This window comes from Carcharhinus amblyrhynchos, chromosome 28, assembly GCF_965287045.1.
Source record: "Carcharhinus amblyrhynchos chromosome 28, sCarAmb.v2.hapA, whole genome shotgun sequence".
In the NCBI taxonomy this organism is placed as follows: domain Eukaryota; kingdom Metazoa; phylum Chordata; class Chondrichthyes; order Carcharhiniformes; family Carcharhinidae; genus Carcharhinus; species Carcharhinus amblyrhynchos.
In genome coordinates, this window is record NC_137351.1 from 35,508,807 (window position 1) to 35,528,339 (window position 19,533).

The following is a 19,533-nucleotide window of genomic DNA, read 5'->3' on the forward strand; positions in this document are numbered from 1 at the left end:
CCCCCCTCCCCCTCCCCCCTCCCCTCCTCCCCCTCAATCCTCCCCTCCCCTCCTCATCCCCGTCCCCATCCCCCCTCCCCTCCCCTCCTCATCCCCGTCCCCATCCCCCCTCCCCTCCCCATACCTCCTCCTCCTCCTCATATCCCCCTCTCCCCCTCCTCCTCATATCCCCCTCTCCCCCTCCTCCTCCCTCATTCCCCCTCCCTCCCCCATCCCCTCCTCCCCCCGCTGTCCCCCCCCGCTCTCCCCCCTCCTGTCCCCTCCCCCTCTCCCTCCCCCCGGGCTGTGACTCACGGGGAGGAAGCTCCGATTCCGCTCCCGCCTCTCACAGGATGCTGCTCTGGGCCGGAGCTCAGAGAGAGCGGCTGCGATGGGAGAGGTAGCACCGGGGGGAGGGAGAGGGCACCGGGGGGACACCGGGGGCGGGGCACCGGGGGCGGGGGGGGAGGGCACCGGCACCGGGGGGGCGGGGAGGGCACCGGGGGGGGGGGGGGAGGGCACCGGGGGGAGGGAGAGGGCACCGGGGGGACACCGGCACCGGGGGGGGGGGGGGGGGGAGACCGGGGGGGGGGGAGACCGGGACCGAGACCGGGGGGGGGGGGGGAGAACCGGGGCTGGGGGGGTGGTGGAGAGGGGACCAGGTTGGGGTGGGGTGGGGGGGGGGTTAGTGTCCTCCGGCCCCCCCTCCCCTCACTCTCTGTCTCTCTCTCTGTCTCCAGGATGGCGGCAGTCCGCGCCAGGCCGGCTGGGTCCGTAAACAGTGCGGGAGAAACCTGCTCGGGGGCGGCTGGAAGGAGAGATTCATCCGCCTGCAGAGAGGCCGCCTCCTGATCTACACCCAACAGGTAGGGCGGGGGGGGGGGGGGGGAGAGGGAGAGAGGGGGGTGAGGGGGGGTCAAGTATTGGGGTTGGGCGGGACGAGGGCGGGGGGAGAATGGTGGTGGGAGGTGGGGGTTAGGAGAGGTTTAGTGGGAGAAGCTGGAGTGGAGGGGATGAGGGCGAAAAGGAGGAGGGGGTGGTAGGGGCGGAGGGGGTGCAGAGAACGTTGAAGGGTTTGAGGGGAGGGATGGGAGTTGAGGGAATGGGGAGGTGATGGGATAGGGACAATGGGGATGAAGGTCCGGAGAGGGTAGGGGCTGGGGGTCCAGGGAGGAGTTTGGAGCGGTGGAAGAGGAATGATGAGGTTGTTGGGCTGTGGGTGGGGTGATGGAGCAAAGGAGGGGGTGATGAGCCATGAGGAAGAAATGGTTGGAGGAAGAGGAAGATTGGGATGGAGAGAGTGAGGGAAATGTAGGGACTGGGAGGTTGAGGGAGATTGGGATGGAGAGAGTGAGGGAAATGTAGGGACTGGGAGGTTGAGGGAGATGGGGAAGATACGAGGTGGCTGATAACAAGGGAGTTTGGGGAAGTTGCAGAGGTTCGGGAAGTTTGGGATGGCACTACTGCTTCACAGCTCCAGGTACCTGGGTTCGATTCCTGGCTCGGGTCACTGTGTGTGTGGAGTTTGCATATTCTCCTCATGTCTGCATGGGTTTCCTCCGGGTGCTCCAGTTTCCTCCCACAATCCAAAGATGTGCAGGTTAGGTTGATTGGCTATGCTAAAATTGCCCCTTAGTGTCCTGAGATGTGTAGGTTAGTGGGCTAAATATGTAAGGATATGGGGGTGGTACCCAGGTAGGATTGTGGTCATGGGCTGAATGGTCTCTTTCTGTACTGTGGGCTTGGTCTCTGAGTAAATTTGCTACTGTTTCAGGATGATACCCAATGTGAGGAGAGTGTGGAGCTCGGGAAGTATCAGCGCTGCCAGGAGCAGCGGGGATTTATGAAGAGGAACCAGTTTAGGCTGGTTCTAATCCGTCGGTCAGGTACGAAGGTGAGTAACTCACTTAGAATGCTGCAGATTGTTTGGTTATGGATTGGTAAGCTTTGTGGCAGCAGTAGCAACATAATTGCATTTATTTGCAACAGTAAGTTTTATTGTCAAGGAGTAATGGTAGATCTGACCTCCAGTGTGAAAATCCTGTGCTGTGTAGGAACTCCAGGAAGCTGCCTGTATTTTGGACAACCATTTGTGCTGGAAGTGTCTGAGTTCACACTCTAATTTATGGATCTTGAGCAGCAGTTGACAGTGGTTATCTATGAGTTTGACAGCTTTGTTGATAGCATGTTTATAAATGTGGTTACCCCGCATCGTCAGAGTATATGCTGTGAATGGGCAATGGGTGTCAACCATATTGTCAGAAGCAGATAGATAGTACAGAAGTTACCCAGTTCTGAATACTGATGGAAAGGATGCTTCATCTGGAGAGCACATCCCAGCCAGTTTGATGGCACCACAGGTGGCTCAGATGCATAGAGAACATTGAAAGAGTGATAGTGATTCCATAGGGCATTAATCAGGCATTTGAGTGCAGACGTATATGGAAGATAGTATGTCATCTCCCTGGTGCAAAGGTCAAGGATATCACTGGTTGCAGAGCACCCTGAAGGGGGAGTGAACAGCTAGTAGTTGTGGTCCACATTCCTACAAAGTCAGAATTTAGGATGAGAGGTGGGAAATTAGGACCTGAAAAGCAGTAACCTCTGGATTACTCCTAGTGCCATATGTAAACAGGAAAATAAAACACAGATGAACATATGTTAGAAAGTATGGTGCATGGAGGGTTTTAGATTCTGGTCAGGCTCCATTTGGAGTATTGAGCAGTTTTGAGCCCCATATGTAAAGGAGGATATGCTGGTTTTGGAAAGGGTCCAGAGGTGGTTCACAAGAATGATCCCTGGAATGAAGAGCTTGTTGTCTGAGGAACAGTTGAGGACTCTGGGTCTGTACATGGAGTTTAGAAGGATGGAGGGAATCTTATTGAAAGTTACAAGATACTGCAAGGCCTGGATAGAGTGGACTAGTGGATGTTCCCACTAGTAGGAAAAACTAGAACCAGAAGGCACAACCTCAGGCTGAAGGGATGATCCTTTAAAATAGTGAGGAATTTCTTCAGCCAGGGAATGGCAAATCTGTGGAGGCTAGGTCATTATCTGTCTTAAAAACACTCATAGGTTCTTGATTAATAAGGGGATCAGGGGTTATGGGGAAAGGCAGGAGAGTGGGGATGGGAGAAATATTGCCATGATTGAATGGCAGAGCAGACTTGATGGGCTGAATAGCCTAATTCTACTCCTATGTCTTATAGGCATTGGGACTGACTCCAGGGAAAATGCAATCTGTTCAGACTAAACAGGTTGCACTTGAACAGAGTTGAGACTGAACTGCTGGTGTTGGAGAGAGAGTTTAAAGTACTAGACAGAAGTTAGGAACCAGGAAATGAATACAAGGTACACAATATACTGGGAGTTAGGTAGCACTAGAATATGAAATAGTAAGTTATTGAGTGGACTCAAAATAATGAAGTCTAAATCTGGGTCAGCATGTGTGTATGTGAATGCATAGACTGTGGTAAATAAGAAAAGTGAATTGCAGACAGATTGCCGTGTGGAAATTTGATGTTGTGACTCAAAGGAGGACAAAACTGGATATTAAATATTCCTGGATACAAGATGCTTAATTAAGTTGGGAAAAGATGAGGTATGACAGTATTGACTAATGTGAACATTGCATTTTTGGATGGAGATATCCCAGAGCTGTCAAAACAGATTTTTTGGATTGAGCCAAGGAAGAACAAAGGTGCAGTTAATTACATTGCTGCATATAGGCCACTAACAATGGAATGATTAGAGGAATAAATTTACAAATTACAGGTGCATGAAATAGAATATTTGCAGAGGACTCCAATTGTCAGTATTGACTGGGATAATAGTGTAAGGGACAGATGAGCAAGAGTTTGTGTGTATTTAAGAATATTTTTATGATGGTTTGCTTCTAGTGCTAGATCCTGGGATTGAGCTAGGCCAAGTGGATCAAGTTAAAGATCATTATACCATAAGGTTTAGGCTGACTGGAAAAAGACAAAGAACAGTCCAGAGTAAGAGTAATTAACTGGGAAAATGTTTCTAACCAAGATAAATTAGAATCAAAGGTTGACATGAAAAACAATAACTAATTAAAATGGCCAGTATTTAAAGAAACAATAGCTCAGATGTGCTCAAGATATATTTCCATGAAAGGGAAAATAGCAAACAAATCCAGAGCTTCGAGTGACAGAAAAGAGGTGAAGGAAATGTGCTTGACAGATGCCAGATGGGTAATATAACCCAGAACCAGGCTGAATATAGAAGGTCGAGTGAAAGTGACCGAGCAAAGAGGAAAAAAAAATCAGAGTATGAGAAGAGACTAGCAACTAACATAAAAGGCAATCCAGAAGTCTTCAGTAGACATAAGTGGTAAAAGGAAGAGGGGAGCTAAATAGGGACCAGAAAGACACTGATGGAAGCAGAAACATACTGAGCTAATGAATGAACACTTTAAAACAAAAGATGTGCTACCTAGGACATGGTGAAATGAATTCTGATACTTGGAGTTTAAAATTGATAAGTGGGAGTTATTGGATAGGCTGTCTATACTTAACTGAGATTCATCCAAGGATACTGAGCAAAATGAAAGTGGAAATTGTTATAATTTTCTAGTCTTTAGACCCAGCCTGCTGCAGAGAACTGCAAAGTTACACTTTTTCCCAAAAAAGGAAAAAAGATTAGCCCAGTCAGTTTAACTTTGTATTGTTTCTAATTTTCCCACCAAACAGAAAATGCTGGAAAGTCTTGCCAGCATCTGCAGTATTTTGCCTTTATTCTAGAAACAATAAAGGAGACAAAATTTAACAAGTGGTGATTTAAAGGAAAATCTGTTTCAGTAACTTGGTCAGTTTTTTTTTTGAAGTGGTCACTCAAGAGGGTTGGGGAGTGTAATCTGTTGATTATATAGAATCCCCAGAGTGCAGAAGGAGGCCATTTGGCTCATTGGACCTGCACCGATCACAATCCCACCAGAGGCCCTATCCCCATAACCATCTTGCTAATCACCCTGACACTAAGGGACAATTTAGCATGGCAAATCCATCTAACTTGCACTGGTTTCCTCCCACAGTCCAAAAACGTGGGGGGTAGGTAGATTGGCTATGCTAAAATTGCTCCTTAGTGACAGGGGGACAGGCAGGGTAAATGCATGGGGTTATGGAGATAGGGCCTGGGTGGAATTATAGTCAGTGCAGATTCAGTGGACTGAATGGCCTCCTTCTGCCATATTCTTTTGGAATGTGGGAGGAAACCCAACACCAGAGGAAAACCATAGTGTCTTGGTGAGAACATGCACACTCCATGCAGACACCCAAGGCTGGAATTGAACTCGGGTCTCTGGCACTGAGACCCGGCTGCACAAATTGAAATGTTATGCATGGACTTCCAAAAGACACTTGATATAGTGCTGCATTACATTCATGTGAACAAAGTTATATGTCCTGGAATAAAAGGAACAGTAGCAACATGGTTATGAAATTGGCTGAATAACAGGAAACAGTAGTGGTTAGTAGATTTTTGGGCTGAAGAAATGTTTGTAATGGAGTTCTGCAGAATTTCAGAAGGACAAAAGTTGTTAGTTTGGATGTGGTATCGCTGGATGGACCAGCGTTTGTTGCTTATCCCCAATTGCCCTTGAACTGAGTAGCTTGCTCAGCCATCACAGAAGGTAGTCAACCACATTGCTAAATGTCTAGATTCACAAGGACAGATTTCCAGTGAACCCGATTGTTAAAAAAACCTGAGCATTTCATCATCACCATTACTGAGACTAGCTTTCAATTCCATATGTTATGGATCAGATTCAACTATCTGGCCTGGTAGGATTTGAACCCATGTCCCCAAATTGTCTCTGGATTACTAGTGACATTTACCACTAAGTCCTGAGATTGAGAGTGTGGTTAATAAAGCATAGCATATTCTAACCTTCATTAATAGGTGCATAATGTACAAGAGCAAGTGAGTTCTGAAAACATAAAACACTCACTTGGCCTTAACTAGACTATCACCTCCAATTCAACAAAGATGTGAAGGCTTTAGAAAGGGTACAGAGAATGGTATAGGTTATGTTGACATATTGAAGTTATTGCTTTCCTTGGAGAAATCTTAGATGAGATCTGTTGGAAGTATTCATCATGAGGTCTGGACAGATTAGATGGGGTAAAAGACTTCCCACTGGTAGAAGGATCAAGATCATTGCTTCTTTTGAAAATTGAGACAAGGAGATATCAGAATTAGAATCTAGAATGCACTGCCTGACATTGATATGGAGGCAGATGGAATCCACAGATGTGGGGGTTAGGTTGATTGCCTCTTAATGTCAGGAGGGGCAAGGAGGGTAAATATGGGGTTATGGGGGATAGGACCTGGGTGGGATCATTGTCAGTGCAGGCTTGATGGGCCAAGTGACCTTCTGCACTATAGATGCTATGACTTGAACTTTTGAGGGAAACAGATTATCAGAAAAGAAGAATGTATAGGATTACAGAGGGAACATAAGAAATAGGAGCAGGAGTAGGCCATCCAGCCCTTCAAGCCTGCCCCACCATTCAATAAGATCATGGCTGATCTGTCATGGCTCAGTTCCACATTCCCGCCCTCTCCCCATAACCCTTAATCCCCTCATCAAAAACCCATCAACCCGTGTCTTAAAAATATTTAGCGAGGTAGCCTCCACCACTTCAACGGGCAGAGAATTCCAGAGATTCACCACCCTTTGAGTGAAGAAGTTCCTCCTCAACTCCGTTCTAGACTGCCCCCCTTTTATCTTGAGGCTGTGCCCCCTAGTCCTATTATCCTTTGAGCGGGAAGAGTCTCTCCACCTCTATCCTATCCATCCCATTCATCATCTTATACGTCTCAATGAGATCGCCCCTCATTCTTCTAAACTCTAACGAGTACCAGCCTAGTTTATTCAGCCTCTCCTCATAGCTCAACCCCCTCAACTTCAGCATCAGCCTAGTAAACCTCCTCTGCACTCCCTCCAAGGCCAAAATATCCTTGTGTAAGTACGGCGCCCAAAACTGCACACAGGGAAGGCAAAGGAAGGCTCTAGATTCATTGCACCTTAAGAGTTAGCACAAGTATAAAGATTAAATGCTGTCCTGTGGTGCAACAGTCCTATGATTTTAGTAGCTATCACTGTAAACTCCCCTCCTCCACATACCTCACCCTTTACTCCTCAACCCTTCCCTTAGCCCCTCTCCATACCATTCCTTAGATGGCCTCAACCAGGATCTTGGGTTCATGTCACTAACCCCCACAACTTGCCTGCATTTGCAAAATCTCTAACTTTCCTGTCTGGAAACATACACATCCTTTCAACCCATGCTTAATGCTTTCACCACTCACATTCTGCACTTTAAGACTTGATTAGCTGGAAAGACTGACATTCTAATCGTTATTCATGTAATGAGTTTGTGATCAGAACTCCCACCCACCTGATAAAGAATCAGCTTGTTCCAAAAGCTTGTGGCATTTGCTATAAATAAACCTGTTGGACTTTAAGCTGGTGTTGAGACTCCTTTCTGTTTTTAACCCCAGTCCAACACCAGCATCTCCACACCTTAGATGCTCACTCAGGAAGGACCAAACTTAAACATTGGGAACTTCCGACCCAGATTCTGGTTTCACACCTCAAGCTCAGACCACCTAGCCCAACTCTTGCTGACATTACATCCATTGCCCTGCAGATTCTTTTTTGATTTGTCACCTCTCATTTCTTTAGTTAGTCTGCACCAATCAGCTTCATAAGTATTGTCAAGGACTCTTGGCAGAAAAAACAAGCTAGGAGCAGGAGGATCATGGATGATGTATTTCCCCCCCCCTCACTTCTTTCCTGTCCATCTCAATATCCATTGATTTCCTGAGACCATTTGCCTATCCCAGCTCCAGTCAGATGGAGCAGCTACAGCCTTGTGTGGAGAATTCTAAAGCTTCACAACCCTTGATGGAATTTCACCTAATCTCAGTCCCTTATCCTGAGACTGTATATATTCACCAGCTAATGGGAGCATCCTTTCAGTATCTACCCTGTCAAGCCCCTTCAGAATCTTGAAGGTTTTAATGCAATTAGTTCTCATTCACACCAGAGTAAGGGCCCCAGTTTACTCAGCCTTTGATCATAAGACAATCCCTCCCTCATCCCAGGGAACAATCCAGTGAACTGTCCCTATACCACCCTTCTAATACAAGTACATCCTTTACATGGAGACCAAAGCTACATACAGTATTCAGTTGTGGTCTCAAAGTCCAGTATTACTGCAGTAGGACTTATTATTGTACTCCAATCCCCTTGCAATAAAGGCCAACATGTCATTTGCCTTAATTGTTTGCTGTCACTGTATGCTAACTTTGAGTTCCTTGTATGAGTACACCCAAGTTTCATTGAATGAGCATTTAATGTTTCACACTTTAAAAAATTCTCCTTTTGTATTGTGATGAGTGGATACACATTATATTCTACCATCATGTGTGCATTCAACTAATCTATATTTGTTTACAGCCACTCTGTCCCCTCCTCAACTTAAAATTCCACTTAGCTTTATGTCATTCTGAAACTTAAATATGTTAGTCTCTATCTCTTCATCTCAGTTATAGATAGAATCCTGTGTTTCTTCAGAAGAAACTCTTCAAAATGCAGTTAATAAAAATATAACAAAACTTACTTCCAACTGATAAATCAAAGGATTTAATAAAGAAACATCATCACTCCAAGCTCTCCACAATGCTGCATAGTTCCTTATTTGTAGTGAATCAGCTGGTCAGCTGACTATTACATTGCTCTGTAATTGGTTCCATGGTTTACTGGGTCAGCTGACCATTACATCTTGTTTCCATTGGTCATACTACACCCAATACAAAGTTGTCACCAATTACATTCGAACATCCTGTTGTGTGGAAGGAGGCATCTGGCCCATCAAGTCTGCACCGACCACAAGTCCATCCAGGTCCTATCTCCAGAACCACATGCATTCATCCTAGCTAGTCCCCATAACCCCATGTATTTACCTTAGCTAGTCCCCCTGACACTAAAGGGCAATTTAGCATAGCCAATCCACCTGACCTGCATATCTTTGGACTGGGGGGGGGGGGGTGCGGAAACCAGAGCACCCAGAGGAAACACACGCAGACACGGGGAGAATGTGCAAACTTCGCACAGACATTGACCCAAACGCGGATCCCTGGTGCTGTGAGGCAGCAGTACTGCCATCCCAGATTGCCAGTGGCTGAGGCCCCAACACTGATCATTGTGGCATACCATTAGACACAGTCTGTCAACTTCAAAATGCCCCAGTTAATCTGATGTTTCTTTCCTATTTTTTAACCAATTTCTATCCATGCTCAATACACCAGCTTTATGCCCCTTATCTTGCCTATTAACCTCTTGTGTTGCATCTTATTGAATGTCTTTTGGAAATGCAGGTATATTACATCTAGTTGTTCACCTTACTAATTATACCTTAAAAAATTCTAATAAATGTAGTATCCATGGGAACACACCTCATATTTTTGTCTATTGATGAATGTACAATAGGACAGTTTTCTGGAATTTCCTATTTAATACTATCATAGATACCAGCACCATAAGATTTCACCACCTCACTACCAAGCAACTTCTTGAGATGACTCAGGTTAAGCATTGCCATTACCATATTGCCAAGAACAAATATACGAAACAATGCTATTCACGCTAGCCTCTCATCCTTGCCTTTTAGAAACTCCAGCTTTCTCAGCAGCCAGCCACCTATATCCTGTCTCACACAGTCCTCTCTGTGGCAAGTTGGTGCTATTCTCCATGGCTTTGGCACATTCTGCAGACTCTTCAACCTCTTCTAGGCCTCCCAGCACTGTTTGAGACTTTGCCTCATTGTTGCTCTTTGACTATTTCTGTCTTATTTCTCAGTACCCCTATCCTCTATGGACTTCTGTGAACCCCACCACAAACTTACAGAGAGCTTTCCAATTAGTTCCACTCCCTCTCTCTTTCTCCAGAACTGGCACATTTTCCCCCATTTATCCAATCTCTCCTGAAAGTTACTATTGAATACAAACCTATATTTTCTGATTCCTGCCTTTTCTGTTGTAGGAAACAGTTTCTTTTTAAGTGCTCTGTGGAAACCCTTCATGATTGGGAACACATCAAAACAACCATCAAGTCTTCTCTGTTGTAAGGAGAACAACCCCAGTTTCCTCAGCCTCCCTCTAGTTGAAGTCTTTCATTCCAGAAAATCTTGCAAGCTCACCAAGGCCTTGTCAATATTCCTAAAATGTAGTCCCAGAATTGGATATAATACTCTAGTTGAGAGTGAGCCAGTGTTTTACAAAGGTTTACAATCACTTCCTTGCTTTTGTATTCTGTGTCTCTGTTTTAAATCTCATGGTCCAGTCTGCTTTTTTTTAAAGTCGTCTCAACTTGTCCTACTCCCTTCAACCTCCGAGAACCTCTATTCTGAGGTACTTCCTTTAAAATTTATCATTTAGTTCACATTGCCTCTCATGCTTCCAATAATAAATTAGTTCATCTTTTTCAGAATTAAATGTCATATGCAGTCTTTCTGCTCACAGTCTATTTATATTCTCCTAATTTCTGAAGATAGCCTCCACACTGTTTATCATAGAATGTGGTAAACTTTGAAGCTATGATCTGTATATCCAACTCCTGGTCAGTAATATGTACCTTCAGTCTGAAATACAAGAATTCATCATTCAGTTGTCTCAGCTAGGTTTGTATCCGTGCTCTTGTTGCCCCTTTTATCCCATGAGTTTCAATTTTGCTGACAAGCCCATATGTCATACTTTGTCAAATACCTTTAGAAAAAACTTACTTACACGTCATTAACTATACTGCCCTCATCAATCCTCTGGGTTACTTTATCAAAGAACTCAGATCAAGTTTGTCACACAGGATTTGCCTTTAACAAATCTGTATGGATCTTCACTTATTAAGGATTAGATTCCTTTTCAACTCATTGAAATTTGTGCTTCTTCAGTTGAGAATTCTACCAAAAACGTTAAATAATTTATAGCTCAGAAGGAACCATTCAGCCATTCTGTCTGTGCTAGCTGAGAAAGAGCTATTCAATCTAACCACACTATCTCACTCTTGATCTATAGTTTTGCAAGTTACACTGCTGAAGTGCAAATGCAATTGCTTTTTTAATGTGATGAGGGTTTTTGCTCCTACTATCCTTTCAGGCAGTGAGTTCCCAACCACCCACAGTTAAAAAGAATTGCTCCTCAGCTCCCCTCTAATTCTGCCACCAGTTACTGATTAATGACCTCTCTGCTAAAAGAAAAATGCCCTTCCTATCCATGCTATTGAGTCCCTTCAAAATCATATGCACCTCAAATGAATATTCCCTTAGCTTTCCCTGTTCCAAAGAAAGCAACCCCAACTTAATGAGTCCTTCCTCATTGCTAACATTCTCAGTTTCTTGCAACATCCCGATGAATCCCTTCTATGTTCTCTCAACTGTGATCACGCCCTTCCTGTAATGTGGTGAGCAGAACTGTATGATGCACTCTAGCTGTGATCTATCTAGAATTTTATGCAATTTAGGCATAACGGCCTTGTCTTTATACTTTAGGTTTCATCTAATAAAGGGAATATTCCAGAATGCCTTCTTGACTATCTTATCGACCTGTCCTGCTGTATATGCACTCTGAAGTGTTTCGATCTTCCATGCCTATCAATATCCTACCATTTATTGTGCATTGCTTGCCTTGTTTGTCTTCCCAAAGCACATCAACTCCCACTCCTCTGGATTAAAACTCATTTGCCACTTTTCTATCCACCTGGTCAGCCTGCAGTTTTATTTTTAATGCTCAACTGTACAGCAAATTGTTGTATGCTCTGCATACTTCTTAATCATGCTTCTGATCTTTGAGTCTAGATTATTAACATACCAAATACAGCAAGGGGCCCAGTACTAAATCCTGTAGAACCCCTCTGGAAACAGTCTTCAGTCACAAGAATACTCATTAACTGCCCCTTTTTTCCTGGCATTCAGCCCACTTGGATCCACCTGCTCCTTTCCCCAGGATACTATAAATTTATTTATCAATGTACCATGTGGATCTTTGTCAAAAGTCTTGTTAGAATCTGTGTACTATATCAAATGCACTACCATCATCAACCCTCCTTGTTACTTCCTCAATAAACTCAGTCAGATTAGTCGTATGTGACCTTCTTTGAACAAATCACTCCAGATAATCCTTGAATAAGCCATGCTTCCTTCAGTGATGATTAATACAGGCTCATTTTTTTCCAATAATTTGCCCACCACTAAGATTAAGCTAACCAGCATAAAATTATCCCCATCCCTTCCTCCCTTATGGTACAATGTCAGCAGTCCTCAGGCCTGGAGCCAGTGAAGGTTGGAAAAAGATGGTCAGAATCATTGCTATTTCTTGCCTTGCTTCACTAAGCATCCTGGGATACATTCCATCCAGGCCTAGTGATTCATCCACATTCAAAGATGCTAAATATTTTAATATTTGCTACATCACTGCTTATCCTATCCAATATTTCACACTCTTCTTAGTCACACTTCTGTTTCATTTCCCATGAGATTAAGAACCATGCCCACATCTTCTGTTTCCACACACACAAGTTATCTTTTTTGGTCTCTAATTGGCTGTACTCCTCCAGTTAGTCACCAGTCTTCTCCATTCCTTGTGCTGGGGTCACTTTTGATACTTTACCCCCCTCCCTGACAATTGCGCTTCTTTACGTCTCATCAGAAGCTAAAAATACTAAACACGTAAAAAGGTTCTTGAATCACTGGTCTAATTCCATTTCTTCACAATTGGCCTTCGATCTCCTTGTGTGCTTTTTAAACGCTGCTCTGTTGGAGCTCCATTGTCTCACATTGATTATTTCTTGATCCTTTTCCACTTTAAACCTAACAATATTGTGATCAGTATTTCCAAATGCTTTCCCATTGTAACATGATCTACTTCATTTCTCCAAACTACATCCAGCACTGCTTCCTTCCTTAGTAAGCTCATTGATCGAGAAAATTTTCCTGAACATATTCAGGAAATTTCCCACTTGGTCCTTGACACTGTTATTTTCCCAGTCTGTGTTAGGATAATTTAATTCTCCCACTATCGTCCCTCTAAAGTTCTCGCTTCTTTCTCCAATTTACCTGAAAATGTGTTTCATAGAAATCATAGAAAGCCTACAGTGCAGAAGGAGGCCATTCAGCCCATTGAATCCGCACTGACCACAATCCCACCCAGGCCCTGTCATAAGAACATAAGAAATAGGAGCAGGAGTAGGCCATCTAGCCCTTCGAGCCTGCCCTGCCATTCAATAAGATCATGGCTGATCTGTCGTGGCTCAGTTCCACTTTCCTGCCCTCTCCCCATAACCCTTAATCCCTTCTCTTATCAAGAACCCATCAACCCGCTTCTTAAAAATATTTAGCGAGGCAGCCTCCACTACTTCAACGGGCAGAGAATTCCAGAGATTCACCACCCTGTCCCCATATCTCTACATATTTACCCATTAATCCCTCTAACCTATGCATCTCAGGACATTAAGGGGCAATTTTAGCATGGCCAATCAACCTAACATGCACGTCTTTGGATTGTGGGAGGAAACTGGGGCACCCGGAGGAAACCCATGCAGACACGAGGAGAATGTGCAAACTCCATATAGACAGTGACCCAAGCCGGGAATCGAACCCAGGTCCCTGGAGCTGTGAAGGAGCAGTGCTAACCATTGTGCCACTGTGCCACTTGGTTTCTCTTTCTCCTTCTCACTGTTTCCCTCTGGTTTACACCCAACAGGTAATAGCTCCTTCCAACCTTCACTTTGAACCTTCAAATACTTCATCCTGTCCATTGCTTACAGTATTTTTGATCAATGCTGTCACTACTTTTTTCTTCCTTCCTTGTCTTTTCTGAATATTATATAACCAAAAAAATTAACTGCCAATTCCTCTCCATTCTTTGAGCCAGCTCTGTTATTTCCACTGTAATATGGCAATTTACTTTTAATTACTGCACGCCACGCTTTTGCGTACATACACTTGAAGCCCATCCACGTCTGCTTCGCATTTTCCCATATGATACCTTTTATTGCTAGAATACTTCTGACTTAAATTCGGTTTTTCACCCCAGTTGCAAACTTGGATGGATCATCCATTGGCACTTCTGGCTGCGAATTCTTCAGCCTTATCTTTTGCACTGATATGTTGGGCTCCTGTATCACTGAGCATGAGGATATTTGTGGAACCTCCTCCTCCAGTGAGTTCTTCAAGTGTCCACCACTATTTGCAGCTGAATGTAGCAGGACTGCAGAGCTTTGGTCTGGACATCACGTGGCGCAGTGGTTAGCATTGCTGCCTTACAGCACCAGGGACCCGGGTTCAATTTCGGGCCTCAGCAACTGTATGGAGTTTGCACATTCTCCCTGTGTCTGTGTGGGTTTCCTCTGGATGCTTCAGTTTCCTCCCACAATCCAAAGATATGCTGGGTTAGGTGGATTGATCATGCTAAATTGCTCCTTAGCGTCTAAAGAGGTCAGGGGGATTAGTGGGGTAAATACATGGGGTTACAGCAATAGAGCCTGGGTAAGATGCTCTTCAGAGAGTCAGTACAGACCTGATGGGCCAAATGGCTTCCTTCTGCACTGTAGGGATTCTATAATCTGTTGCTAGTGGGATTGCTTAACTCTTGTCTATCACTTGCTGCTTATGCTATTTGGCATACAAGTGGCCCTGTTTTGCAACTTCACAGGTTGATATGTCATTTTTAGGTATGCCTGATGTTGCTTCTGACATGTTCTCCTGCACTTTTCATTGAACCAGGGTTGATTCCCTAGCTTGATGGTAATGGTAGAGTGGAAGAGCAGTGCTTCCTCCAAGCAGTGTTCAACATGGAGGAGTACTGATTCATTAGCTGAAGTGGGACAGTACATGGTAATCAGCAAGAGGTTTCCTTGTCCATATTGGACCCAATGTCATGAGACTTCATGGAGTCCAGAGCCAGTATTGAGGATTCTCAGGGCAACTTCCTCCTGACTGTATACCACTGCCACTGTCACCTCTGCTGGGTCTGTCTTTCTGGTGAAACAGGACATATCCAGGAATGATGATGGTTGTGTCTGGGACATTATCCTTAAGGTGTGATTCTATGTGTATGACTATGTCAGGCTGTTGTTTGACCTGTCTGTGAAAAGCTCACCCAAGCTTGGCATAAGCCCCCAGTTTGACTGGTTCCTAAGTAGATGCTGGGTAGTCTCTCCAGTTTCATTCTGTCTTATTGCCTTTGGAGCAATTGAATACAACTGAGTGGCTTGTTAGACTATTTCAGAGGACGTTTAAGAGTCAACCACATTGCTGTGAACCTGGAATCAAATGTTGGCCAGACCAGATAAGGACATGCTGTAAACCTCTATGACTCTATGAGACAACAAATTTCCTCCCAAAAAAGGACGTTAGTGAACCAAATGGGTTTTTACAACTGAAATTGCTTCTGCGGTCATCATTAGTCTTTTAATAGATTTTAAATTCTATTACCTACCTTGATGGTATTTGAACCCAGGTCACCAGAGAAGTACTCTGAGTCTTTGTATTACTTATCACGTACAAGTCCACAGCATCACTATCTCCCCCTTTATGCCCCCTTAATAAAGCCAGGAATACAATATGCTTCATTAACTGCTCTCTTTGCCTGCCCTGCCACCTTCAATGATCTTCAATGATGCACCTTCAATGCACATAAATGCCCTCTGCTCCTGCACCCCTCGGGGGTGGCACGGTAGCACAGTGGTTAGCACTGCTGTTCACAGCTCCAGGGACTTGGGTTCGATCCCTGGCTCAGGTCACTATCTGTGTGGAGTTTGCACATTGTCCTCGTGTCTGCATGGGTTTCCTCCGGGTGCTCCAGTTTCCTCCCACAGTCCAAAGATGTGCGGGTTAAGTTGATTGGCCATGCTAAAATTGCACCTTAGTGTCCTGAGATGCGTAGGTTAGAGGGATTAGCCGGTAAAATATATAGGGATATGGGGGTAGGGCCTGGGTGGGATTGTGGGCGGTGCAGACTCGATGGGCCAAATGACCTGTTTCTGCACTGTAGGGTTCTATGAATCTATGAATTGTACCTCTTACTTTATAATGTCTCTCCATGTTTTTTCATTTGATTTTTTTACTGTCACACGTATCAATATACGTAAAAAGTACTGTTTCTTATGCGTCATACAAAGCATACTGAAAACAGAGAAGGAAAGGAGAGAGTGCAGAATGTAGTGTTATAGTTATAGCTTGGGCATAAAGATTAACTTAATGCAAAGTAGGTCCATTCAAAAGTCTAATGGCAGCAGGAAAGAAGCTGTTCTTGACTTTCTTTTGTATGTGATCTCAGACTTTTGTATCTTTTTCCCAACTGAAGAAGGTGGAAGAGAGCATCTCCTACTGTGCGGTCCTTAATTATGCTGGCTACTTTGCTGAGGCAGCAAGAAGTGTAGACTGATGGGAGGCAGGTTTTGCGTGATGGATTGGGCTACATTCATGACCCACTGTAGCCTCTTACGGTCTTGAGCAGAGCAGGAGCTATATTAAGTTGTGATACAACCAGAAAGAATGCTCTCTATGGTGCATCTGTAAAAGTTGGCGAAATCTGCAGTCCTGGGATCGCAGTACTGGCTGCAGGTCACGTGTGGGTGGCTGGTTCAGGCCAATTTCAGGTCAGGTGTCTCCAGAGTCCTAAACGTCAGCATATCTGTAAGAGATTGAATTAGGGCATTGCTAGAGAGTTTGAAAGAGTTGGAATGATGTTTTCGAAGCACTGAACGAGAGTGAAAGATAGAATTGGAAAGTATGCTGGGCACACCTCACTCTACACCATCTTGGAATCTTGAGTTTTTCCAACCAAAGTGCATCACCTCATACTTCTCCACATTGAATTCCATGGGGATTACCAGCATGCTGACCTCTTCCTCTGCTGTAAATACAGATGCAAAGTCTTCTATCCTTTACTGTTTCTTAATTCTACATTTTTTGTATTCATTCGTGGGACATGGGTGTCACTGGCTGGCCAGCATTTATTGCCCATTCCTAGTTGCTCTTGAGAAGGTGCTGGTGAGCTGCTGCCTTGATTTGCTGCAGTCCATGTGCTGTGGGTTGACCCACAATGCTGTTAGGGTGGGAATTCCAGGATTTTGACCCAGTGACTGCGAAGGAACGGCGATGTATTTCTAAGTCAGGATGGTGAGTGGCTTGGAGGAGAACTTGCAAGTGGTGGTGTTCCCATTTATCTGCTGCCCTTGTCCTTGAGATGGAAGTGGCCATGGGTTTGGACAGTGTTGTCTAAGGATCTTTGGTGAATTGCTGCAGTGCATCTTGTAGATAATACACACTGCTGCTACTGAGCGTCGGTGGTGGAGGGATTGAATGTTTGTAGATGTGGTGTCGATCAAACTGGGCTACTTCGTCCTGGATGGTGTCAAGTGTTGTTGGAGCTGCACCCATTCAGGCAAGTAGAACATAGAACATAGAACATTACAGCGCGGAACAGGCCCTTCGGCCCACAATGTTGCGCCGACCAGTCTTATTTTTTTTAAAAAAAAACATTGACCCACTAATCTAAACCAATCCCTTTTCGTCCATAAACCTATCCACCAATCTCTTAAATCTCTTAAAGTGGGAAGTATTCCATCATGCTGCTGACTTGTGCTTTGTCGATGGTGGACAGCCTTTGGGGAGTCAGGAGGTGAGTTGCGCAGTATTCTTAGCCTCTGACCTGCTCTTGTAGCCACTGTGTTTATGCAACGAGTTGAGTTTTTGGTCAATAATAATCCCAAGATGTTGAAAGTGGGGGATTCTGTGGGGGATACATCATTGAATGGCAAAGGGCGGTGGTTAGAGTGTCTCTTATTGGTGATGGTCATTGCCTGGCATATGTGTGGGGCATGAATATTATTTGCCACTGGTCAGCCCAAGCCTAGATATTTTCTGGATCTTGTATTTGAAGATGGACTGTTTCAGTATCTGCAGAGTCACGAATGGTGCATACTGCCTTATTGATATCTTACCAACTGTTGTAATAGCATCTTTAGCAATATTGTGATTATCCCTCTTTTTTCAATTCACTCTGCCATCTAAAAACCTTCTTATTGGTTATTTCTGTAAGTGACTCTGAAAATCAATATGTTGGATTTTTTGATTTGATTTATTATTGTCACATGTACTGGGATACAGTGAGAAATATTGCTTCTTGCGCAAATAAAGACAAATAAAGTATTTCATAAATGGGGAAAAGGATATGGTGCAGAATATAGTGTTGCAGTTACAGATAGAGTGAAGAAAAGATCAGCTTAATATATGATAGGACCATTCAAAAGTCTGATGACAGCAGGGAGGAAGCTGTTCTTGAATCTGTCCTTATGTGTTTTCAGATTTTTGCGTCTTTTTCCTGATGGCAGAAAGTGGACGAGAGAATGTCCAGGGTGCGTGGGGACCTTGATTATGCTGGCTGCTTTTCCGAAGCAGCCGGAAGTGTAGACAATCAATAAATGGGAGGCTGGTTTATGTGATGAACTGGACTTCATTCACAACCCTCTGTAGTTTCTTTGGTCAGAACAGCAGCCATACTAAACAGTGATACATCCGGATAGGATACTTTCTATGGTACGTCTAAAAATTGTTGAGAGTTGTAGTGGACCTGCTGAATTCCCTTAGCCTTCTGAGAAAGTAGAGGCATTGATGAGCTTTCTTAACTGTAGGGTCCAGGTCAGTTTTGGTAATCTGAACACATAGAAACTTGAAGCTTTCAACCCATCTCCACATCAGCGCCAGGGCATGTCCTCCAATACGCTTCCTGAAGTCAGTGACTAGTTCCTTCATTTTACTGACATTGAGGGAGAGATTATTGTCGTCGCATAATTTCACCAAATTCTCTATCTCTTTCCTGAACTCAGTCTCATTGTTGATTGAGATCCAACCCACTACGGTGGTGTCAGCAAACTTGAAAATAGATTCGCAGAAGTTGGTCACACAGTCATAAGCATATAAGGAGTATAGTAAGGGACTGAGTACACAGCTTTGCAGGGCACTGATGTTAAGGATGATCAGGGAGGAGGTGTTGTTGCCTATCTTTACTGATTGCAGTTTATGGGTTAGAAAGATGAGGATCAAGTCGCAGAGGGAGGAGCCGAGCTGTAGGCCACTTCTAGCCCTAGTGGTTCAGAAATAGTTTTGTTGGCATTATGCTTTTGAAGGTTGAGCTGTAGTCAATAAACAGGAATTTAACATTGGTGTCCTTGTTATTCAGTATCCCAGAATTAAGTGTAGGGCCAAGGAGATGGTGTCTGTTGTGGACCCGTTGTGGTGATTGGCACCTTGAGTCCAGGTAATCTGGAAGACTGGAGTTGATGTGTGCCATGATTAACCTTTGGAAGCATTTCATAATGATGGATGTCAGAGCCACCTGGAGGTAGTCAACAGGCACGCTGCCTGGCTTTTCTTAGGTGGTCGTCTTCTTGAAGCAAGAAGGAACCTCAAATCAGAGTAAGGAGAGTTACTGTCTGCAAATACCCCCGCCAGCTGGTCAGCCATGATC

General features: G+C 44.3%; 1 protein-coding gene across 1 annotated transcript in view; it reads left to right on the forward strand.

Moving 5' to 3' along the window:
- Positions 1–305: 305 nt before the first annotated feature.
- The window catches only part of LOC145359638 (uncharacterized), a 74,257-nt gene continuing 55,029 nt past the window's right edge, over positions 306–19,533 (forward strand). The window contains exons 1-3 of the mRNA XM_080214342.1: positions 306–379; positions 720–845; positions 1,754–1,873. Coding sequence (XP_080070468.1) covers positions 371–379; positions 720–845; positions 1,754–1,873 — 255 coding nt within the window. The 5' untranslated portion in view covers positions 306–370. The remainder of the gene's footprint in view (positions 380–719; positions 846–1,753; positions 1,874–19,533) is intronic.